Source organism: Salminus brasiliensis, chromosome 8, assembly GCF_030463535.1.
Source record: "Salminus brasiliensis chromosome 8, fSalBra1.hap2, whole genome shotgun sequence".
Classification (NCBI taxonomy): domain Eukaryota; kingdom Metazoa; phylum Chordata; class Actinopteri; order Characiformes; family Bryconidae; genus Salminus; species Salminus brasiliensis.
The window spans coordinates 26,370,340-26,396,338 of NC_132885.1; the positions used below are offsets into that span (position 1 = coordinate 26,370,340).

The 25,999-nt window shown below is 39.9% G+C and overlaps 2 protein-coding genes across 12 annotated transcripts in view; one reads left to right on the forward strand and one right to left on the reverse strand.

Annotated features, from left to right (window-relative positions):
* Positions 1 to 1,674: 1,674 nt before the first annotated feature.
* On the reverse strand, positions 1,675 to 19,433 carry tmtc4 (transmembrane O-mannosyltransferase targeting cadherins 4). Of its 2 annotated transcripts, none has more exons than XM_072686298.1 (18): positions 18,964 to 19,433; positions 18,569 to 18,789; positions 18,264 to 18,379; positions 16,477 to 16,693; positions 14,467 to 14,551; positions 14,249 to 14,349; positions 13,189 to 13,281; positions 12,930 to 13,091; positions 11,920 to 12,122; positions 10,610 to 10,784; positions 10,316 to 10,444; positions 9,873 to 9,952; positions 9,328 to 9,435; positions 9,078 to 9,219; positions 8,439 to 8,553; positions 4,329 to 4,441; positions 4,059 to 4,128; positions 1,675 to 3,828 (listed from the first exon to the last, which is right to left on the reverse strand). In XM_072686298.1, the coding sequence occupies exons 2-18, from the start codon at positions 18,728 to 18,730 to the stop codon at positions 3,680 to 3,682; spliced, it is 2,220 nt and encodes a 739-aa protein (XP_072542399.1). In that variant the 5' UTR covers positions 18,731 to 18,789; positions 18,964 to 19,433; the 3' UTR covers positions 1,675 to 3,679. The 2 variants fall into 2 exon arrangements, with proteins under 2 accessions (XP_072542399.1, XP_072542398.1); XM_072686297.1 differs by having other exon boundaries at positions 18,931 to 19,433.
* Positions 19,434 to 23,309: 3,876 nt separating this feature from the next.
* Positions 23,310 to 25,999, forward strand: part of LOC140561237 (phospholipase D1) — a 54,850-nt gene continuing 52,160 nt past the window's right edge. For all 10 annotated transcript variants that reach the window (XM_072686304.1, XM_072686303.1, XM_072686306.1 and 7 more), the window contains exon 1: positions 23,310 to 23,483. The gene's annotated coding sequence lies outside the window, so the exon portion shown is untranslated. The remainder of the gene's footprint in view (positions 23,484 to 25,999) is intronic.

Below are 25,999 nucleotides of genomic sequence, written 5' to 3' on the forward strand. Positions count from 1 at the left end.
TCACTATAATCAACTGTATGTCCTAAATCCATCCTGGAACAACATTCCTAGACTGGAGAGGAGGCAGCAAGCAGAGGCATGCAGTGCATAAAGCATCTCACCCCCACCTCTCCATATACATCACACCGTTTGTCAATGTACACACATTTACACGCAACCTCAAATTATGGCCTACATTTCACAATACAGCCCAGCGGTCCTCAAAATGCAGCTACAACTGACGAAGCGTTTGCTGCTACTATGTTTGCCTAAGCTGGCCTACTCCCTGAAGTGCCACTTTCTGTGTACTAATATACATTCTTCTGCCTACAGAGTCCATAAGCCTTACAAGTACAGGCACTCAACACAGTGGGATATATACAATAGCAACAGAAAACGTAAACACAGTACTCACCACTTCATCAGGCCTATCTGAAGATGGGGACACCTGCTTATTTAATATTCCATTTATTTTTAAAAAATGCTTTTGTAGAGTTCAGTAACTGTCTGTACTGTCCAGGGAAGGCCTTCTACTAGATTTTGGAGCGGTTATTATTTGATTGCATTATTAGGATGGTGGCTCATCAGCACCACACCTCCTCATCTCCACACCTCAATTACAAGACACGAACTGACAATGTCGTTGCACTACATGAAAAAATGTCACAGGGACACCTGCTCATGCATTGTTTCTTATGAAATCAAGGGTATTAAAAACAACGAAAAAGGCTTTCTACAAGATGATGAAGCACTGCTGTCAGGATTTGATTGCATTCAACGACTAAAGCGTTGATGTCAGAATTTTGGATGATCTCCACAACACCTCTTACTAAAGGTATTGGATGTAGCACCATCCACCATTCCAAAAAACACAGTTCCCCCGCTCCACAGCTCAATGCTGGAGGGCTCTATACCCCTCTAGCCCACACCTAGGCCAATGGATTCATGTTTATCTGTTCCAGAGAGTCCTAATGTTCTCTACAATGACTAGACAAGCTGTGTGTGTGTGTGCATGTGCACATCTGTGTCAGCAATGAATGCGACTTAAAGTAGCTGAATGCATTCATTAAAAGGGGTGTCCACAAATATTTGGACAAGCAGTGTAGCTAGGTGTTGGCTTAAATCACTATCACTTTCTGAAGGCAGGAAATTCATGATAATTAGCTTTGCTGCCCTAAACCCTAAACCCCTAATCCTATTTCTCTCTCTAAAAACAGTCAATGAAGCCCTTGGGCATTTCTCTGTACGTTGGTCCTTTCTTCTTTGTAGATCAATTTTGGTGCTGCCAATTTTTTCAGTTTCACAACGCAAGGCAGGTACGAAGACAATTCTTGCTGCAATGTAGCTGCTTACATTCAGACAAATCTGTCCCAGCAGAACAGCCTCTGATGCTGCGGGATAACGCTAGCAATTAGCCAGGCTTATGTTTTCGTAGCTCATCTTACAAACGCTCATTTTTTGCTTTTCTGGCTTCAGGATATATAGATGGAACTATGAGATTCTCTTTGAAGGGAAACAGAAATGCCACATTGTAGTCACCACCTTTAGCTGAAGTTAGCTAGGTTAAGTACACTGATGCTCTGTGAAGAATGTATGGATCCTCCTTCAGAAGGTTGAGAAAGTCAGAAAGCCATACGGCAGCTGCATAATGAAAAGCATACCTTTGATTGGTCAGATTTCCAGTCATTTCATTTTTTTAATAGGCTATTACAAGTCATACTAATTAGTCAGTATCATCTCAGCCAGAAACATAATCAAGAAAAAGGAAAGTAACACTTAGGAATTGGTGGATGTTACTGAGTGAAGCAGAATTGTGAAAAGTTTTTTAACCCTTCTTTTTTTCCTTTATGCACTGTACATGTACATAACAAGGGAATAACATAATAGCAGACATAAATTAAAGGACCTGTGGTCAACAGGATGTGTGGCTAACTAAAGGCCTGTGCTAGTCACTGATGATACTGGGACATGTAGGCCTACTTAAGATTATTCTTTGGGAGATATCTCAATTTAACTTCAACCTGTTCTATATTTTTGTTGACATATCAGTTATCTCCATTAAACTTCCCACTGAAACTGGTACTAGAATGTCTCTAAAGGAACTTCTACACATTGGTGTATGTTCATAGATGGTAATGCTAGTAGTCATATCTGCTGAGCAAGGTATCCTGTGCAGATCTGTTCTGTATGCCTCTGTATGCCTAGACAAATGTTTGTATGGCACAACAAACCAATTTCCTCCCAGAGAACAAAGCTACAGTCACATGCAAAAGTTAGGGAACGCTTGGTCAAACTACGCTTTGTTAATTTTCTGTAATTAATTCTGTAACTCATTTACAAATACTGTGTATTTGCTCAATTTAAGGTTTTGGAAATAAAAAAACAAAAATAAAAAACCTGCAAACATTGTGCCACATTTTTGAACAACAAAATTAAGCAAATTAATAGGAAACCCTTCTAATGGATAGTGGAAACCCTTCTTTGAGAGTCCTTCACTAAAAGCAAGGGTTTAATATAGAAATATGACAACTTAAAAAAACAACTGCACGGTGATGTAAAGGATACCTTTACACTGAACATGACTTTACCTTTCATTTCTACTTTTAGGTTTATTTGGGTTATTCATAAAAGTCTGAATGTCTGCATCAGTACTATGCATTTTCTGACTTACTGAGACATTACTTCCCTCATCGTTTACAACTATCCCCATTCTGGGCCTACCTTTTACACCTGTGCTTCACACTCTGAAAACAAACCCAGCTCCCCTCCAACGCGGCGTATTTGCCGGACCAGCTCTTCAAACGTTCCCTGGCAGCGGTAGGAAGCAGGTGAAAAAATAGAAGCGTGCTGAACTTTCAACCGAAGAGCAGACTTGTTGACTGAAGTTGTGTCCTGGGGTCAGCCCTCACTCAGCAGTAACTTTCAAGAAGAGCCAGCATGTGCGAGATGCCCCTTGGGGATGGCGTCCAGCCTCCTTTGAAGCTTTCGTTCCGTGCTGTGCTGTTTTCTTTTTGGCCACGGCCGCCGGTTTCCTGCTTGGGGTGACCCTTGGGCTCCTGCACATCACTACGTGCACTTGCAAAACACCTTTCCTACATTAACTACAGAGGGAACGCAGGCAAAGGAGGGGCCGCGGCCCATACTCACCAACACGTTACTTCGATACCCTGGAATGTGCATAAACAAACACGCTAACAAAAGCCAACAGGCCAACGGTAACCTCATACCTTGGTGTGTCATCACAGTAACCTACATTTTACGAACGCAATTTGTTAATATGACTGGAGCGGCACATTCTTGGTGAACGGCCAATTGTAACAAACTTTACAATTACAAAGTCAAATAGACTAATAAATAGAGGGCCAGCTGACATAACACGGGGTCAAAGATGAAAGACAGGAATGAAAGACAAGATGGTAGATATGTTCCACATGCCTCGGGACTAAGAGCCACATGTAACAGAGGAGCCTGAGTGGCTTAGAAAGTCGCAGCTACTCAAGACAATGACCACTTTGCAGCTCATCTCTTAATAATAATAATAATAATAATAATAATAAACAACAAAAACAAACACAGCATCCCTACAAAACTGTACAGTATAAATTAGGACATTTTAATCGTTTTTTTTTTTTTTTTTTATGATGTGAACATCATACAAAGGTGGAATTCATGGCACATGCCTGGAATATCAAAACCCATGTTAACCAGCTGTCCTTTGCCTCTGCTCAAGCTTGCGTTTCAGCATGTTGTAGTTTTCATTGGTCCCTGGAGCATTGGGGTCTAGTTTTAAAGAGAGTTCATAATGCTTCTTAGCCAAGTCCAGCTTCCCCCAGCGGTGGTACAGAACAGCTGCAACAGCACAAGAGACAGGCAGCTTCTTAACGTCACAACCATTAAAATAACCCATCATTAGTCACACGTCCCGGAGACTGATCAGCACTCTCCAGCTTTGTTCACCGATTTAGACCAATAAAAGAACAAAAAGTCACATTTTAACAGGAGTTCTAATGACAGTATCTAAAAGCGACCCACAGAGACGGAACCCCAACACGGCGCGGCGCGTCTTGTGAAAGACTTACCAAGATTGCCATGGCAACTGGCAGCATTGGGGTTGATCTTCAGTGCATTTAGAAAAAACCCTTCCGACTCCTAAAGAGAAAATGAACATGACTGGCGGTAATGGTATGTTTTCCACAGTTAGTTTAAAGTGGAAGTCTTTGAACTGAGGCATAACCTACTTTTTTTGTTGTTCTTCTTCTTTATTATTATGAAATGGTTCGAACAATATTGTACTGAATATGCGGGGTCGGAGGACAGTAATTAAAGAGAAAAGAATGTGGACAACATACCTTGTATTTCTGCTGTTTTCCCAGCACATTGGCTAAAGAGAACATGATGGTGTGGTCTTTAGGTAATATCTTCAAGGCCTCTTTTCCTATTAACTCTGCTTGAGCTAGGTTGCCTGAAATTACATCAACAGACAAAAGGACAGAATTTACATCAGGATCCACTAATGACATCTCTTATAAAAGGTTTCATTCCAAGTCATTTTAAATTAAACATTAAGAACATTTTTACCTTTAACCTGAAAATAACTAATTAGGAGGAAATTTAACGGGGCTATATGTAAATTTTGTGTGTATCACAAAAGCAGTAAATTCAAAACATAATTTTTGCACCTTAGGTACCACATACAAACTGTACGTGATCTGTATTATTTAAAGCCCAAGACATACATACATACATACATATATATATATATATATATATATATATATACATACACACACACGTCTTTTCCTCAAATGATCCTAACACATGCTCAAAGGGAAAAAAAATGAAAAATGTGTTGTGCTCTTTTGCAGCAGGCTGCTTTAAACATACGGATCAGCGCCTCATTTGTCAGCAGTGTCCACACGAGTTTTTCCTCTCTGCACATGGTCGACTGCTTTAGTTTCCTAATTAGGGTTCAACACAAGGGCTACTGACTTATTGATCCGGGTGTCAAAACTCGCTTTGACCACAGAGTCAGAAAGGTCCCATCATCCTGGCCGGCCCTTATCTAATTCATGAGCAGCAGAGATTCTCCTCGGCCGCAGGAGTCTGAACATGACTCATGCTCTGCACCCCGGCACTCTGTCTCTCAGCCGTTCTCCCGAGGCAAGCAAGGACGGGAAGAAATTCATTTTCAATTTTTTGGTAATTTACTTTGAGCGGTCTTGGGACAAGATGAGGCTGAGGGAGAAGTTACTGGTGCCAACATTTTTTTTTTTTCTTTTTTTTTTTTTTGGCAGCGAAAATGCAGCATGCCAAGCCACTCCGGGGAGCACCAACCTGGCTAGGAGAAGTGTCTGCTTAAAGAGTTTCTGTCTGGGAATCGGGGCATTCTCCACACGGCAGGGGAAGACTGGCTTTAAAACAACACACAAAGCTTTTAATACATAAATTTCAAGCATTGCTGATTCCTGCTCTTCCGGTCTAATCATGTTCGGGGCTGGGTATCATTTGAACATTTTTCAATACTGATACTTTAAATTAGATACCAATACCAAAAATGCGAGACTGTTTTTAGCATGAGAGCTCACTGTCATTTTTAATAACCTAATTTTAATTATATATACTATACACTTAGCCTTTGAATTCCAGCGGTAAACAAGAGTAAACAAGATTACCCATGTAATAAACCTGGTCCTTTAGACCATTTTCTAACGACGTAGTTCATATCCTGCTGTGAATGTTAGATGAAAAATAAACACTCTTTGGGGCACTAAATGTTTTTATATATGATATATATATGCAACACCTTATCTTCAAGTACACTGATATTTTGAGCATTGTCACAGAAGTGGAGGTTAAGACAACTGGCAGTCGCTTTGCAGTTACTGAGCTCAGGATTTATTGCCACTAGTTTGCACTTTTTGGTGTTTTTTGAGTATTTTAGGGGGGTCCATTTCTTAAACATGACTATTCCAGTGCACGAGACCACACTAAACCCACATCTGACTACATTTGGGTTAAATTAAGTAGCGTCATTACATTTGGAAATGTGTTACGTTTCCACAAACCACAAATGAGGACCAATACTACCTGTTAGCCGTAGTTTTGGCTGAAGCCTAGAAGTCTGTGAAACGGTTCTGTGTCTGTGAAACACATTTAATCACACACTTTCAATTGTTTCAGTGCTCATCACTCCCCATAAGCTAGAAGCCTAGTGTGATTTAAATGAATGCTTTTAACTTCCTTTAATTCATTGCGTTTATTTTATTACTGATACTGAACTGGTCTGGAAACGCTCTGAGCTGCTACCTGTTAAAACACACATATTCTCAGGTTCAGGGAATGGAAGTACTGATATGACTGAGTTGGCTTACCTAGACATATTAAAGAAATAAGAAAAGATGTCCCCCTGTAGTCCTGCATCACCTATTCTTAAAATTCACCTACTATAAAATTCAAATAAGAGGTCAGCTTGCCTCCCACTGAAAAACTATCACTACTGAAATTAAGCTTTAACGTTATTATATAATTATCAAAAATATGGCTCATTTTGGCGCAAGACTGCAGAAGAAGAGAACATCACTAGGCTACAAAGGAGAACTGGAGAGTGGTTACTTGAGATAATGGCTTGTGTCGTTCCCTGATCAGCCCAAGAAGACGAAAAAAAAAAAAAAAGGTAAGGAAAGTTAATTGGTGTAAAGGGTGGACTAATTATGCAAGAGGACCCCATGCGTCTTGAATGCACCTGATGCTCAGCATCTGCAGAATGGAGGTTCGCACCTTACACACAGAGCTGTGGCCAGTAGCTATACTTGGGAGTTGGGGGAGAAAAAAAAAAATGAGTGAGTAGGTTTGGGAGGAGGCAGAGATCATTTCCTTTCCCCCCCAGGTGTCGGTCAAGGACACGTCTAATGAGAACACTCAGTCAGGTTACGATTATGACACTCTGCATCCGCACAGACTTCGACTGCTTTACAGTAGCTGTGTGTCTGTGTGAGTATCTAAATGCGGACAGCCATTCGAATAAGGGAACATTCTAATACTGTAGTTTGCAATGTCATATGACATGGAAAAACAGGCTGAAACGTGGGCATCTTGGCCCACTCATGTGAAATGTAATTAAACAGATTATTTTAGTGCTACAGTGGTACATATGATTACTCCTCTTACATTCAATTCAATTCAAATTCATTTACACTTAACGTACAGTAACATCCTAAGTTTTTCAGTTATTATTGACATGTAAGCAGTTCAAGTCCAGCGATTCACCTGAACCTGCAAAAGTCCAGTGACCTCAGATGGTACAAAGTTAGCAATCCTAACATGCAGCATCATCTAAATACTGCATTAGAGATTTCAGACAACACTGCATGTGCAGAAATCTTGAGAGGAACCAAGACTCAAAAGGGAACAAAATGTCGTTACACCACATGGACATGTACTTCTTGAGACAGCTCAAGAAATTCAACCTGCCACAGACCCTGATGATCCAGTTCTACACAGCGATCATCGAGTCCATTATCACAGCCTCCATAACTATCTGGTTTGTTTCCTCCACCTCACAAGAAAGAACCAAACTCCAGCGCATCATCAGGACAGCAGAGAGGATCATAGGATGTAACCTGCCATCACTTCAGCAGATCTACTCCAGCAGGATGAGGAAGCGGGCTGGCAAGATTACATCTGACCCCTCACATCCTGGACACCTCCTCTTCCAGACACTCCCCTCGGGTAGAAGACTGCGGTCCATCAAAACCAGCACAACACGTCATGCTAACAGCTTCTTCCCCAGAGCTGTAGCGCTCCTCAATCACAGTGGTCACCTCCCACTGTAAACCTCTAAACTTACAACTGAACTGTACCAAACCGGACTGAACAGTTATTTGCACTCTGCCTATTTTGCACTATGACTATTTGCACACCTGTACAGATGTCCTTTTCTTTTCTGTAAATATATTTTTCAGCTCTTTATTACCTTTATTACCTTTAGTACTTTCTACTTTTTTTTAATTTATCCCCTACCCTATTTATTGTTTAGTGTCATTTTCCTTTAGTTTAAGACCGTGTTCTGTGTTTCTTTGTTACTTGTCATGCGTGTTGCTCTCACCAAGACAAGTTCCTTGTATGGGTAACATACTTGGTGAAATAAAGAGATTCTGATTCTGATTCTGATTCTGATGGACATAAATATTGGGACACCTGCTCATTCGTTGTTTCTTCTGAAATCATAGGTATGAAAATAGTTTCTCCTGCTTTTGTTAAAGTAACTGTCTCTACATACAGTCTATATATGGACCATAATTCGAATACTGTGTCCTGGATTCTGAAATATATATCACCACTTGTTGTGCATCGTTTCACCCATGCGTCAGGATGATGTTCAGAGGAGGAACTGCCCTTAACAATTCATTTCTAAACAAAATCTGAAGACACACATCTAATCTTTGTGCTACTGAACATACCAGTGTTGTCCAACAGAATAACCATGTTGTTCCACGCCAGGCTGTGGTCAGGCTTCAACATGGTAGCGTTCCTCCAAGCATTCAATGCATCTACGTGGCGATTCAGTTCTGCATACTAAACAAAATATAATCAGTTAATAAATCACACATTTAATCACACACTTTCAATTGTTTCAGTGCTTATCACTCCCCATAAGCTAGAAGCCTAGTGTGATTTAAATGAATGCTTTTAACTTCCTTTAATTCATTGCGTTTATTTTATTACTGATACTGAACTGGTCTGGAAACGCTCTGAGCTGCTACCTGTTAAAACACACACATTCTCTCACTTTTACCTCTAGACCAGTTACATTTTTACAATTCCAACCTATTTTACTATTCCTACAGTTCTAACTGATTTGGATTTTATTGTTTTTAATCATCTATTCTTCCTATATCTGTATATATCTGTTATATTATGTTTACTTATTTTATTGCAGTTACTTGAAGTACTGATCTCTCTTTTTTTCAGGTTTGCTGTTTTCATTTGGCTATATTAAAAATGAGGATCCTTCATTAATATATTTCCAAGGTTAAATAAAGGCTAAACTGAATTGAATTCCTGGTGTCTTTAATCACAGCACAAAATAAATGGCTCACCAGTCTGCCCAAATTGTAGTAGCAATCTGGATACTTCTTCCTGAATTTAATAGCATTCCAGTAGCTTTGCTCTGCCTCATCAAATTTTCTCAGGCTGTTCTGCACAATACCCAGGTTCATCCAAGCAGCAGCAAAATCAGGCCTGCGTCCAAATCAAGAAGATTTAAGGAGCGGTATAAGATTACTTTATCAATATTTCTCAAGATTAAAATACTCTGTGATAAACCACATGAGTCTTCTGTTCACCTACTGGATATGAACAGCTGTAGAGAGCAGCCCTTCTGCCTCCTGCAGCTCATTCCTCTCTTTTAATATGTTGCCCAGATTATTCATGGCATGAACATATTTCGGGTGCAACCTACAGAAAAGCAAAACACACGCATTATCCTTTTAGCCATTTTATTAACACAGCACTGGAAAAGTAGCCTAACAGTACTGTAAACCCGGTATGAAAACAGACACATACTTAAGGCCAGTTTTGTGGACACAGATTAAGCCTAGCCTAGGACTAAATTGTGAGATCAATGGTGATTTACCACATTTAGATTAATATGGGTCTGGGAATCCAGCAGCCCATAGAGTATAAAAGTATTATTATGATGTCATAACATATAATCCTGAATTTCTCTAGGATCCATAAAGTACATCGGTCTGTCAGTCAGGCAGGCAGTCAGCCTGGACCCTCCCAGCTTGCACCATTTACACTCTTGTGAAGTATTCCTGTAAAGTGCTGAACAATGAAAAGACTAGCATTGCTGGCTATACTGTAAAAAAAAAGCATTTTATTCCGCATACCTCACAGCCTCTCTATAGTACTTGATTGCAGCAGTCTGGTTGCCGTGGTCAGCGAGGTTTTTGCCAACATTGTAATGAACCTGCAGAAAGAAGGAAAAACAAGAGACATTCAGCAGCTTTCCTGCTCACATAGCTGCATTCCAGAGCCACCCGTTTTATCAGGTCTTCAGAGTTGCACCAACATGAAGAGTGAACATGAAGAGTGTTCATTCTTACACACTCTTAGCTTAGAAAATAAAAAGACAGTAATTATGCATTCACTGACAACACAATGAACAATCTTTCAAGTCTTTTGCCATTCTTCCCAAACATTCACAGCTGCTCTGTTTGAGGCCAAAGTTACAAGTTAACAACTAATTTTAGTCTACAAATAACTGACACAAAGCAGAAAGAACAGAAGACCCCCCCCCCCCCCCCCCCCCAACACATGTGCGTGGACTCACCTTGGCATTGAGCGGGCAGACAGACAAGGCGCTGGTGAACAGGCTCTGCTCAGACGTCCACTGTTGACTGCGGTGGGCACAGCGCACCACATTCATGCCCAGCAGGGCCAACATGGCCGCCTGCAGCAGCTTTTGGAATGGATCAGTCAAGCACATTAAAAGAGGAACATTAAACAAGCACAGAGAGGGCTAGACCCCCAGACTAAAAGGAGCATTAGTTACAAAGAAGTATGGCCTGAGGGTGGAGATTAGGAAGAGAAGAGCGAGATAAATGGCACTAGACAGGACAGCTACCTTGTGTCTCCTCCAGCGGCAGCAGCAGTGGGCCACAGCGTAGGCCAGGATGAGGCAGTAGCCTGCTGTGGAGAGGTACAGCACCCGCTCGGCTATAACAAAGCCCACCCGAAAGAACAGGTTACTGGCTGGAAGGAACGGGATGACCAGCAGCACCAGGCCAAACGTCAGGGTCCTGGCAACAAATACATGAGCACCAAACAAGTCACCAAATGTCACTAAATGCTTTCGTTGGAAATGTTTCACTGAAATAATATATAATAAACATATGTGTACGTGTAAGTGCAAGCAATTAATGCAAGCGATACCTGTACTATACAGAAGGTCAATAAAAAAATCTAAATATCTACAGAAGTAATGAAAATGTTTATATTTAGGGATAAAAAAACATGATACTGATGATGTGTGTTTTAATCATGTTTAGATGACACTGAACTACTGTGATACAATATCTAAATGTTACATTTATCCAGTTTAATTTAGTTCCAGTGCCCAAAATCAGCCATGTATTGGAATTGGCAGATGCAGACATGGTGATACCACTCATTTCAACAGACAAGAGCAAATTGAAGCAACTAAAGGTTTAAATAATACAGGCTCCTCTCTAATGATGTTCTAAACATCTGTAGCTGATGTAATGCACCCTACCCTAGACATTTTAAATGGTAGTGAATGTGGGGGTGACCTAAATAAATATATATTATTTTTTTCTGCATTTATTTCATGCAATCCCGATTCACTCCAGTAACTCTGGATCTGGGGCCAATTGTGGGGCTGTAGATTGGCTCGGACTGGGCGGTAGAAAACCTTGATCGGGACATCCCTAATTTGTTTAGTGATATTACCTCCATCTACCAAAATTGTTAAAGTGAAGATCGAATGTCCATATTCCTGCTGTCCAATGAAAAACATTAGTTTTAGTTTTCTTCGTCATTTGAACCATGTAGCTACTCTGTAAACTGTGTCACTAATTCTTGATGAATAGACCAACTTAGTTTACATTAACGTCTATTCAAAGTTAAGTACATTTTTGTCCTCTCTTGTAAAGCCACCATTTTGGAGATTCATGTTTTTTTATTGGACAGCGACAATAGGTTGTGTTAAAAAATACAAGGATGGACACACCATGCATTTTTGATTCAGTCCACAGTTCCCACATGAGTGCACCCTATGCAAGTTATCATACATTACAGCTTTCTACACTCAAACAACCCCTAACCTATTACATCAAGCATTTCTGAGCTTCCACATACAGTCCAATTCCACAGAAAACAGTGTAAAACGCCATTTAGAGACGGCGTGATTCTCACCTTCTTTTACTGCTGTCTGGGGAGCACAGAGCTTGCTTTATCAAGCCAATCAAGCAGGCCCAGAGCAGCAGCAGCCAGACAATTCTCCAGTCACCGGCTGATTTAATAAGAGGTACACAGCCCATTGACCAATCAAAACACAGCCACCAGGGACACAGCAGCAGCCATGCATTCAAGGAGTAGTAGTAATTATAGTTCACAATCTGCCAATCAAAGAGAACAGGAGGTGTTCAACATCAAAGAGGCAGCAAACGAGAGGAACATGAAATGATTCAGAGAGCTGAGGGGGGAGAAACCTGTCTGTGTCAAACAGTGTGCCAGAGCCTGTCTCGCTGGGCTCATAGCTGAGACTAAATGACACTGTACAAACTGTACAAATAATCTATATGAAACTGTACGCCGATCCACAGAGACTAATAACAACTGTGTAACAATTATACTAAGACGCTCAGTGGACCAAACATCGCCCCAGCCATCTAAAACACGAGGGGTTTAGTTGCAGAAATCATTACACACCTTTTTTAATCATTTTTACTGTCTTATCAGTTTAATAAGATGCTGGGAGTGGACTTTACACATAGTAAATATTTCAGTGCTGAGATTATGCATCTTATTCATTATTAGAAACGGGAGAAAATGGGCTTTATTTATGCACAATCACTAATAACCAACATTTTTGTGAAAGGATAAGGCATACATGGTTTACTAATGAACAGATTTTATGTTAAAGGAAGTTATTATCCACCTAATCTCCTTGTATTACATCATATTCACAGCATATAGTCGCCGATGTCTTAACATTTTGTCAAACATTCCCGACTAATGAACCCATGTTTTTATCCATCTTCTGTAAAGTTGCCAATTAATGCAGAGAAAGAGTTAAAAATTCCTGACCACGCTAATTAACCATGCAATACAAATGCAGCCAGAAGAGATTGGGTTGAAAAATGCAACAAAGTACTAATACTAAAAATCATGAAGTTCATGAACAATCTGCTCTTTCAACTTACCCTAAGAAACACATTTTCAGCGAAGGAGGCTGGATTGTCTACCTCGGTGAAGGCTGGTGGCCCCGTTCCCATGATCCTCCACCTCGCGTACAAAAGCAAAGAGCCGCAGAAAAGCAGGAGAGCCAGCCTGATGAGCAGCCCTTTCCTGAGCCAATCACCAACCTTCTCAGACATTAAAACACATCACAATCAACCTAGGCACCATTTCAGATGTAGAAGAAGGTGCAACAGCAAAAACAGTGTTAGAGGAGACACTTACACTTGCAGCCTTCCTCTCGACTAGCAGCTTGTGAGTCAACTCATAGATATTCAGATTGCAGATCATGAGGACGTCGAACACAGCGTTCACACCCTGGGAAAGAGGATCAGAGACAAAGTGTGTTGGTAGCTGTTACTTACGGTATAATGAAAAACTATACAGTGTGGAGAGCGCTCTGTCAGAAAACAGTGTTAGGTACAGTGTACTGGCAGTAATATAGGATATATGGTTACTGGATATTTCATGACTAACACCTGGTTGTTAACAGTACTGCTACCAAAAGTTGATCAAGTGCGTGATCTGATCTGTTCTGATTGTAATGTGTAAAATAACTCCTACTTGAATGGAAATGTAAACCTATGACCTATGATCAGTTATGTTATCCACTATGCCACCCATTTCAGTCGGTTTGAAAAGAAAGAAAAGCCTTCCACTAGTGACTATAATGCATGAGAGAGTGAGTGTACAATCATCCATCAGTTAGCAACAACCCAAATGCAATCACTCCATTTTGCCAATGATTAACATCTGCTTTGAGACCCATTTTCCACACATCGAACAGATGTCCACTGCACTGTACCGTCGCACACCTTGCAGGTATTTTTAGCCATCTGCAGAAGTCTGAAGTCACTACCAACTTAAACATGCAGAATATTTTTATATATTCACCTGGGAATTTTATGTATGCATCATCGCTATCACGCAAAAGCTAAAATCCATCTTAATGTTCAACGGAAATCAAAGTGCGAGATTTTTCTTATTTCATTTTGTCATGAAGTAATTTTGGGGGTAATTCTATCGGTTTGTTCATGATTACTTTTTAACACAATGTAACAACAAGAACAAGTGCCAGATTAAAAAAAACTTATATATTGAGAAAATTAAGATTTTTTTTTTTTTGTGTGAGAATGACAATATCTACACCCCTCCCCTGATTTCTCCAACCTTAATCTCTCCTTTAAATGCAGAGTATCTGTTTCCAACACCTTACTGACTACAGCATACAATGCTACATATTGACATATCCTGTACGTATAAATGTATCAATACCTATACATACCAAAACTGTGATGCCTTGCTCCTTGCACAACATGGCTACGGCACACAGCAGAAGGCTGACCACTATCCATGAGACTGAGAATTTGTCACTCTTGTCACCATCTCAAGAAAGACAATGAAAAGAAAAAGAAGAATCCACCGTAATATTTTTAGATTAGGTTCACATACCAGGGAAGATCAAATGAAATAGATGTGTTTCCATTACTTTACTCCACTCACCTTGAAATGCTCTGCAGTATGAGAGGAAGGACATCTGGAAAAAAAGGGCGCATAAGAGGTCTGCCCTGCCCACAATGCCAGCCACCTAACATAGGGAGAGGATGACGCAAACATTTTAAGAAGTTAAAGAAGCAAGCTGGTTAACTCCTGCTTCCTGCAGTGCAAAAGGTCAGAGTTTGCGGTTACGATGGGGTGCCTAGATTCTTAAAGCTATGGCTATATGAAGCAATATTTCATGAGATGAGAGATGCAAGCTGGTGTCAGTGGCACGCTACCATAAAAAATGTTTTTTTTTAAGAGAAAAATGAGATCAGCTTTCATTTGTCATTACTATATGACATTATGTAGTATATATTGGTATTCTGATACACAATATGCTTTTATAGTATATCAGCGATATTATCAGGACTTACCGAACAGCTGAACATTTCATCACAGAGAGTGTAATTACTCCTGTTTAACTGAATGGCGTTGAACAAAAATATAATAAAAATCATTTGTACTGAGAACGGACGAGTATATGGATAGCAGTTTTTTAAATCTACAGCTAATGAATTAATACTGTGCATCTTTAAATATTGTTTTTACCATATCGCCCAGCCCTTGTTCAATTAATGAGTGTATTTTTGCCATAATCTGAACAAGGCTACAGCACACAGCAGAAGGCTGACCACCACCTTTGAGACTGAGAATTTGTCACTTTTGTCTCAAGAAAGACAATCTTATCGTGACACACAACATGCTTTCATGAGTACATCAGCGATATCATTAGTACTTACAGGAACACTGACCGACTGTAGCAGTTTTTAAAATCGGCAGCCACTGTATAATTACTGTGTATCATGAAAATCTTTTTGAATATTGTGATAAAACATTTTTACCGTATCACCCACCCCTATTAGAAAGCTTATCATTGTTCATATTATTGTTGTTAGTACCACATATACTATACTACACTTAAATCGATCAATTAAAAGTAAATAGCTATTTGAAAAGTTATTTTAATATAACTTAAAAATTACTAATAAAATAACACATGTGCAATTAAGAGTCATTTGCAATAATCTGTAAATAATATTGTTATTGCTTTTTTAATTCTTATTTATATTGTGTATATAGTGTAAATTATTTATCGATGTTTGTGTAACTGAGTGTCTTGCTATCCCTTTCTGCTGTGACACTGAGAATTTCCTCACTGTGGGACTAATAAAGGATTTTCTTATCTTATCTTATAAGTAGCTTTGCAAAAAGTAAGAAACCAGACCTCTATGAACAGATTTGATGCAATAATTAATGCTTCCATTTGAGCCACTGAAATTCTATTGAAATTTCCTTTTAAGCCTTATAAAAAAACTTTCTAAGATGCTTGAATGACACTAAATGCCTTACAAAACAAGTCCTAGAGGCATTCATTTCAGCAGCAGCTAAGCATTTTACAGCAAGCAAAATTGGCTTTTGTTTGTACAGAACAGAAAGAAAGAAAAAAAAGGGTAGTTAAAATATCTGCTGCCGTGCTCTGGCCTGTGAAATTGCCTGCATTTCTGGAGGTGCCAAATTAATGACGGAGGCAGGAGGCCGCCTTCATTAGAGAGCCATGGTTGGCCCTGGCTGGAGTCCTGGGGCAGTGGCTGGAGATCCTTTGATAAATCCGGTAGGTCTAAGTCAGTGGTCTTTCTGAAGTTCACCCCCCCAGGTCCTGCGCTAGCCTCTCTGTGCCTGATTAAAGAAGCCGGGCAGTGGAGGAGCTCGGGCTTCGCGCTCCAGTTCAATCACTATCGGATACATCCTCGGCAGGTTAAACCAGCTATTCTGCAGCCATTAGCCGGGCAGAGCAGCTCCAGAACATACCTTAGCAGTGCACACCTACCGAGCGGGGCTTTCTACTCGCCAGTCCCTTTTAATGTATGTTTCATGCGGCATCCAAGCAGAAACGTGGTACAGGGCATTGTAGTATGCTGTTGTTTACTGGGAAGGGATGCCATGCTGAGTCATGGCTTCCCTTCTACTTACGCTTTCTGTGTGAACCGGGTGCACAGCGAAGAAGAGCGCAGCCAGGAGGGAAGCCTTCGGAACGTGGGTGAGTCTCTTAGCTGTCCCGTCGCAGGGCAGGCCACCAATTAATATTGCAAAAACATCAATCATTAACGCAGAGATCACACAGTGGAGGCCAATGTTGAGCACGTGGAAGCCTACCGGGTACAGTCCACCAGCCAAGAGGTAGTTTAGCCTGCAGACAACACAATACAAGTCAATAAAATCAGACCTTATCGCATTAATAAACACACAGCTGGACCAGGATCAGATGAAGTTTTTGTGTTTTCACAACTTTCAATGCTGCAGCTGTGGATTGTTCAGGAGTGCCACTAAAAATGTGGTGTGTGTGTTGAGTCACAAGTCTCTATATTGAGTTGGAGTCAAAGGACACATATTCTATGTGTGAATCTGAGTCAAGCCCCGAGTCAAAGAGGTGAGGGCTAAATGTCCAGTCTCCTATGTGTGAGTTAGAGTCAAGCCTTGAGTCTCTGAGATGTGAGTCCGAGTCGAGTCAGATCAAAGATCAACTTTCCTACATCAATCTTGAGCCTCTAGGTGTGTGAATCCAAGAGTTAATGTCTCGAGTCTCAAGTCTGTTATGGCGTCATCAAACGTCAAGTCACCTCTATGTGAGATTGGGTCGAGTCTTGGGCACTTCGGGTGTGAGTCTAAGTTGTATGTCAAGTCCCTTGAGTGTGAGTTTAAGTGAAGTCTAGAATCTCTGGGCTGTGAGTCAGAGACAAACGTCAGTTCTTCGAAACACAAGTATCTGGAATGTGAATCAAAGCTGAAGATCAAGCCTCTTATATGTGAGTCTCTATTAATTTTGTAATGGAAGGATGTGAAAAGTCTTCCTTTTGACAATAAAATACATTATTATTAGGAAAGCCATCAAGTTGGGGGACAATAGAAATGCCTCTCAAACAATGCAACTACAGTATGTTAATGAACATCACTACATAAACCTTTACTTATACCAATAAATAGCCTTAATAGCCTATATGACCAAATCACCTCCTTTCAGATTAACACATAACTTTTATTTATTTATTTTTTTCTAAACATAACTATGGTCACCCTAGCATTGGATCAAATGTTTTTAAAATGATGTTCACACTTTTGAATTTTTCGAAGGCTGCTAAGAAAATTGCTGCACAATAGTGTTATCTCTCCATATTGCATCCATTTTAACAGTACATAGCTAAACTGAAGATTTAGGCTGTTCCAACAGAGGTATACATTTTGCAGGAGAGCCCATCTACCCCCCGGGCAGTCATATTTGTGTGCATTTGGGGCTAAATTGGCCTGTATGGATCCTTAGGACTGTGCATACGGGGGTTGGACAAATCAGACCTTAGCCATTACATATGCAAAACAATGTCATTCTCATTAACAGCATGAGACATGACCTAGACTAAATAACCCTCATATAGAAAGCCGACATGGCCGAGTTCAAATGCCAAAGACAAAGCAGAAATTAGCAGTCCTGAAAAGGCAATATATGCAGCATCCCAATTTATTGTCAATTATTGTGCCTTCCACGAATTAAGCACTCGGAGACACCGCTTCAGATTTCCTACTGAGAATAAAATTGCATTTCCAACCATATGCCCTTAATATATGCAAGATCATTTAGAAAATATTTGATATATGCAGGTTGGACAGTAATGTTATGTTAATCGTCGGGTCAGTCAATAACAGTGGCATGCAATTTCACAACCCTAGTGAATCCAATTGCAGGCAAGAAAGGCTGGAAAGCTTACCTAAAGGTGAGAACAGTCAGCGGCCTGTAGGATTTGTGGCTGGAGTTGCTGCTTAAGTTGCTTCCCCAGAAGTCATTTTTCCAGATGTTACTCAGAGGGGTCGCTGGGTTTAAATCCTGGAAGGAGTCACACCAGACAGAGGTCAGATCAAGAACTAACTAACTAACTAAAATGTCAAATAGGAATTCAAGTATTTGCATGCTTAAAAACATAATATGTATACAATTGCATGTGTACGTATTTATTGATTCTTAGGGAAATAAACAAGACCCTTGACTGAGTCCAGATGGACACTCATGCAATACCTTGTTATTGATAATTGCCTCTGAATCATCAAAGACAAAGTCGCCTTCATAGCTGTTTATGAAACAGATCAGGGCAACCGAGGCCACCAGAAGCCGTGAATAAAGTGGTCCGAGCTTTGGCAAGGGGACGTGATGGTCCCAGGAAGGTTCAGGCTGTGCCATGGTGTTTGGGACTGCTGGTCATGCTGCCTCGCCACTCACTCCATTTGCTTGCTGAAAGACTGGACAGAGTGGAACGTCAGGCTGAGGCCATGGATTTCCATGCACTGTTTTACCATATGTAATTAAAAAGTATGAATCATTACTTGTTACTTGTAATTAAATGATTACAATGCACGCCATACACAGGACTGACAACCTACCTCTACATGTCAGAGATGTGTGACAGTGCTCACCTACATAGCTACACTGATTGGCCTGTGGTGGTGTTGTAGCAGCAGCAGCAGCAGCAGCCAAGTGACAGGTAGGCTAGCTAGCAACAGCAGCAGTAGCAGCAGCAAAAGCTAGCTAGCTAACAGTCTGTCGGTCCGCAGCGGTCCCAGCGAACAAGGGGAGCACAGAAAATCATGCTCATAACGTTTCATTCAAAATGAAAACCTGGGTAAAAGCCCTTGCAGGCATGAACTACGCTTCTGTAAACGAGCACGTCAGCTAGTGCCATACAGCCGAGCGGCTAGCCAGAGTACAAAACCCCGCACCAGCCTCCAGCCTGGTAGACTGGAGAGTGCGCTCGGTAAGCCGCTGGGTTTGACCTATACAGCGAGTCCAGTTCGGCGAAATATAGAATAAAACAAAATATGCGGGATGTACTTTTACTTTTACAGACTAGAGGTCTGGTACGTGGCTAAAATAACTCTCTCCCCCTCGCTCTGTCTCGCGCGCATGCGCGTTCTGTTCGCGTAGTACTCAGAGGACTGGAAGGCGCCTGTCACGTGACCTGGGTGCTATTGTCCTTCACCTCAGGCTTACATACAATTCATATTTATATTATTTAATATTTTTTAAAAATTATTAATTTTGAAACCAGTACACTAATCTTATTCTCTTATTATTTATGTCAATATGATAATCTTTATCATATTCTAATTTAATAACATAGTTGCTTTGTACGTTTATGCATGGCAGATTTCATACATGACACCATTTCAAAGATGAACACCTGTCATGCATTCATAGATATCATAGCTGCAAAATGTAAACTTTATTATGTATCGTTTGGTCATAACTGTAAACTGTAAACGCTGTCGTCATGTACTATTATGTCACAACTGTAAAATTGACACCTTATGTATTATGTCACAATTGTAAACTGTAAACTTTATTATCATGTATTTTTATGTCACAATTGTAAAATGCACACCTTATGTATTATTATGTCACAATTGTAAAATGTACACCTTAAGTATTATTATATCACAATTGTTTACTGTAAATGTATCATGTATTATGTCACAGTTGAAAATGTACACCTTGTGTATTATGTCACAATTAAAAAAATACACCTAATGTATTATTATGTCATAATTGTTTACTGTAAACATTATCATGTATTGTTATGTCACAGTTATAAAATGTACAACCTATGTATTATGTTGCAATTGTAAACTGTAAACTTTATTATCATGTATTATTATGTCACAACTGTAAAATGTACACCTTATGTATTATTATGTCACAATTGTAAAATGGACACATTATGTATTATTATGTCGCAATTGTTTACTGTAAATGTATCATGTATTATGTCACAGTTGAAAATGTACACCTTGTGTATTGTTATGTCACAATTGTAAAATGCACACCTTATGTATTGTTATGTCACAATTGTAAAATGCACACCTTATGTATTGTTATGTCACAATTGTAAAATGTACACCTTATGTATTATGTCACACTTGTAAAATGTACACCTTATGTTTAATGTCACACTTGTCAAATGTACACCTTATTTATTATTATGTCACAATTGTAAAATTTACACCTAATGTATTATTATGTCACAATTGTTTACTGTAGACTTTATCATGTATTATTATGTCACAGTTGTAAAATGCACACCTTATGTATTATTATGTCACAATTGTAAAATGCACACCTAATTAACCAGCTGCCACCTACCAGTCCAACCAGCAGGCCCCCCACCCACCACCACCCATAGCAGATCAGCGGCTCACCCGCCTACCACTGCTACCTGCTTAGTGACCATGTTAAAACCATTTATCTGTTGTACCTGGTTTGGTAATTTTTATCATTAATGTTTAAATAGTTCTGACCAGAGGAGGATGGGTCGGGTCCCCCTTGTGAGTCTTGGTTCCTCCTAAGGTTTCTTCCTCCAGCTCTGAGGGAGTTTTTCCTTGCCACTGTCGCCGTTGGCTTACTCACTGGGGGTCTTTGATTCATCATGTCTTACATTATTTCTTCTTTCTACTTTGTCTCTGTCTTTTATTAATCACTATTTATGTAAAGCTGCTTTGTGACGACAACAGTTGTAAAAAGCGCTATACAAATAAATCTGACTTGACTTGACTTGACTAATGTATTGTTATGCCACAATTGTAAAATGCAAACCTTATGTATTATTATGTCAAAATTGTAAAATTTAACACATAATGTATTATTATGTCACAATTGTAAAATGTACACATTATGTATTATTGTCACAATTGTAAAAGGTAACACATAATGTATTATTATGTCACAATTGTAAAATGTACACATTATGTATTATTATGTCACAATTGTAAAATGTACACATTATGTATTATTATGTCACAATTGTAAAAGTTAACACATAATGTATTATTATGTCACAATTGTAAAATGTACACATTATGTATTATTATGTCACAATTGTAAAATGTACACATTATGTATTATTATGTTACAATTGTAAAAGTTAACACATAATGTTTTATTATGTCACAATTGTAAAATGTACACATTATGTATTATTATGTCACAATTGTAAAATGCACACCTTATCATGTATTATTATGTCACAATTGTATACTGTAAGCTTTATTTTCATGTATTTTTATGTCACATTTGTATACTGTAAACCTTATGATCATGTATTATTAGATGACTTTGCCCTGTTCAGTGAAATGGCCAGTGTGGCACTGGCCATTCCTGAAGCCTAGTGGACTACCCTCTGTGCCACTTTAAACTTTTTCACTAAAACTTAAAGTTAAGGCCCTTGCTAGTTTTAATTATATGTAGTCATGGTCAAAAATATTGACACCCCTGCACTTTTTTCATAAAATGCACAACTTCTCCTAGAGATGTATTGCAGTTACAAATGCATTGTTATTCACACTTTCTTTCTTTTCTCAAATAAAAGCTGACTATCATTCCACACAGAACTCCAGAAATAGACTGGACAACATTAATGACACCTTTTCAAAACTGTAAGAAATAATTGGATTTCAGTCATGTGATGCTTCTTTCTTTTGTATTTGTGGCTGGGGTTAACAGGCAATGCTGGCAATGTAGAAATCGCACGTTTAACCAGTTTAAATGGAATAAAGTTGATTCGGTCTCTGTGTCTGTGAACCCCACTGAGCATGGGAAAAAATAAAAAAGAGCAAAGAATTGTCTGAGGATATGAGGACCACTATTGTGGTATAGACAATCTTAAGGCTTCAAGTTCAACTCCAGAGATCTTCATGTTCCAGTGTCCAGATTGGGAAATCAACAGCCCTTGGCACTATAGCTAACCTCTCTGGATGTGGATGGAACAGAAAAACTGAGATAGAAGATTGCAACGAAGGATTGTTCGAATAGTGGCTAAAGAACTTCCAAATAAACTCAAGCTGACCTGCAGACACAAGGTTCAACAGTGTCAGCCCATACTATATATTGCCCTCTTAATGAAAAGGGATGGGAATGGCTATGGGAAGAGACCCAAGAGGACCCCACAGAGACATAAAGAAGCCAGACTGAAGTCTGAGGAAGCCACAATCTTTCTGTAAGAAAGTGTGAGAGAGTGCATGTTAAACCTTGTTGTTTTGTTTTGTTTTTGGTAAATAGTCATATTTTGGGGGCTTATAGACTCTGGGCCCCCTATAATTGCCTTGGCCACCCTATTTACACAGCTCCAGAATCTCTACTGTTTATAAAATGTATACTTTTACATTGGGTGGATTTTTTTAAAGGTACAATTGTCTGTTTAGACATTCACACTACCTTTTGTGTTAAAACGTGTATTTACCCACTTGTTAGAGAAAACCACAAAGTTGTACATTTTATTATTGTGACTTTTTCAGCATAAACACCTGCAGTTGATTACCCTGTATTGTGTCACATAAGAGGTCACATAACTACTCCTCTGCAATTCCCATACACACAGACATATTCAGCCCAGCCGCACCCACGCTGCTATGTCGTAACCAGGCTGTTCACTGTGCCAGCATTTGCCCTTCTGAACTGCTGACACATCAGTAACGTTGCTGCAGCAGGACCCCCCACCCAGCAACACAAATACCAGTCGGGCCGGTCCTCTGCCAGTCCCCGCTGATTGCATTCAGCTCTGGAGCTTGGAATCCAATCGGGCTGACATCACGGAGATTAGCTGCAGCCCTCTGATTCCTGGTACAAACATTTCAAACACAAACACTGGCATCAATAGGGGCTTTGACCAGCCCATGAAACCATCCCCTTGTTTCCCCTCGGCGTCAATGATACATTGTAGGAGCTGTGAATAGAATAGAACTGGGTCCTCATAATGACGCTGCTAGGCTAGAGTCACCACAACCTGATGCAGGCCCTGTGGTACCTCACTGGCTAGTGGAACACCAGTGAATTGACTTTGAGAGGGTCGAGTAAGAGCAGATCTAGAGCAGCAACAACAGCAGAACAACACTGCACTTAGAGTGGAGAAGGAAGAAGGCCAATCTCGGTTGCACCAGACTCTCAGGTGAAGTAGGAGCTTTCTCTGTTTCTCATCCTGGCTTCCTGCTGTTTCTGGCTTCCAGCTTAGCTAATGTTATGATTTGATGTAATGAATAAATATGTGGGAATATAGCAGCGTCTGCTGTAGACTGATGATATGGACTTGTAGAATAACATGCTCTCTTGAATGCTTAATGAATTGTCCTCGTACTGCTGCATCACAGAGACGCACATGCTGTCTAATTATCCCACAAAGTAATATCCTGATTTGAATGGCCATCATCACACACGTGATTACTTTGATGTATCTAATATCCGGGACTAAATTAATGTATTAATTTTGAATCTCCTACTGCTTCTAAAATAGGGAGCTATTCATCCACACACTTCTGAACAATGTCTTATAGTACAGAATGTACACAATGCTCTATTTAGTCACTTGAATTTGGTGTCATGCATGTGGGGAATCCCTACTCGTCATCTTTTAACTCGTAACTTCAATAATAACTGTAACCTTTTGAGATATCAACAAACTTCAAATTTCATGGTAACTTAGAATAGCAGAGCTTTACTGTGTAGTGTGTGTGCTGTCTGTATATATAACCACCTGCCCTTGTCTCGGATGACACTAGCGAGATGTCATGGCATGACTGTATTAAGTGTATGGTGTTCCTTACACAGGTTAAATTGGTCCAAAGTGATGAGTCGATTGCTGTGTACCACTCGCCGGAGTCGTTGTTCCCCTCTGGCATTAATGGCCTGTGGGGCATCACTGTTATGCCATTGAAAAGCACTCAATGTGCAAGTAGTCCATTCTTTGTACACCTTCACTACGGCGGCTCTTAAACATCCCACAAAGTTAGCGGTTTCCAAAATGCTTCCACCCTTCACCATCATCAGTCAAATTGCATCCTTTCACACTCGGCATCCAGTCAAATTGCATCGTTTCGCACTTGGCTACAACTGACTGGTGTGCTCGCTTATTTATACATGCAGCAAACTCTGCATGTATAAACGTGCAAACATGGCTTCTGTGATGACCCGGGGCAGGGTCATTGTAAAACAGGTGGCATTTTCTAATGCATTTCTTTCACAATTCACAAAAAAATTATGGATGGAAACCCACTTTAAGGGGGTGTTACTCAGCACTGACCCTTTGGGGTGCCTAGACTTTTGCATCCAGTCCTTTTTATTTTGTTATTGTGAAGCTGTAAAAGATGGGGGGAGAGTCTTAGTGCACATGCTTTCCATGTTGTCTCAAACACAGTTTTTTTCTGTTTAGCAGCTAAAAGATTGCATGATATCTCCCCAATTTCATATCTGTTGCTCTGGACTTTGGCCTTTTTTCCCTTTGTCATGACGTGCTCCATAAAATCATGTGAAGAATCTTTAAAATCTTGCTTAAAATATTTTTTATGAAATAAAAGAACCTTTTGATTTTGAAAAATCAGGCCATCTTTTACAAGAAATTCTGACCAAGGGTTGTCAGACTGCCACTGTATCTGTGTATAAACAGGGTAAAGATTTCAGATGACTTCTATTAGTTCATAAAGGGGTTTAGAGTTCCTATTATGTAATTTAAATATGGTACATTGTACAGGTAAGGATTAAAACCTTTATAACTCTTGGGATTAATTTGGTGCAGTGCCATCACAAAATGTGAATATAAATTACTTTCACCAACTAAAGAGTCTTTCAGGCACATTCAGCCTCACCTAATGGTGCCTAAACGCAACAAGCAAGCTCATTTCCTCGTTGCTCAGGGATGTTCAACTCAGCACATTTTAATTGCTTGTGTAATTTTTACCTACTTAGTGTGTCAACAGTGGTCTTTTGGGGCGCCAAATTATATGTTAACAAAGGGTCCCTTTTCAGTAAGCAATAGGAATGATGTGTTCCATATTTAAATTCTTTAGTGCATTGTTAATACAAGAATGCCAATCAGTTTGGGCAAATTCAGCCTGAAGGAACACTCTGGGCCACGCTGCTGCTGTGCTAATGCTAATGGGACGAGTATGAGCTAGTTTAAACTTAGCCTCTTCAGATGGCTATTGTGAAGGCCAAGTGTAGGTCCCAGGGAAGATCCCTCCTCAACCCAACTTTATCACTGGCAAAATGCTGTCTGGCATTCTACTGTTCTACTGTTCTACTGGCATCCGCTGAACCCTGGTTCATCCATCAGACTGCCAGATAACAAAGCGTGGTTCACAACTCAAGCTCAAAAGTCCATCTTGTGGTATGATTTACACCAATCCAGCTGGCTCTAGGCATTGTCCATAGTGGTCTCAGATTTGTGTGCTGTTGCTCAGCCATGGAAACCCATTTTATGAAGCTCCCAAGCTCCTGATGTTGTTTCTAGAGGCAGTTTGAAACTGCAGCGGATTGGTGATTATAACATGCTACATGCTTTGGCAGTCGGCAACCCTGCTGTGCAAATTTCCATGTTCTATTTCTTTGTGACCAAGCTGTTGTTGTTCCCAGATACTTCCATTTCACCATAACAGTACTTACGGTTCTACTTTTGACTTTGGAACTTGTAAA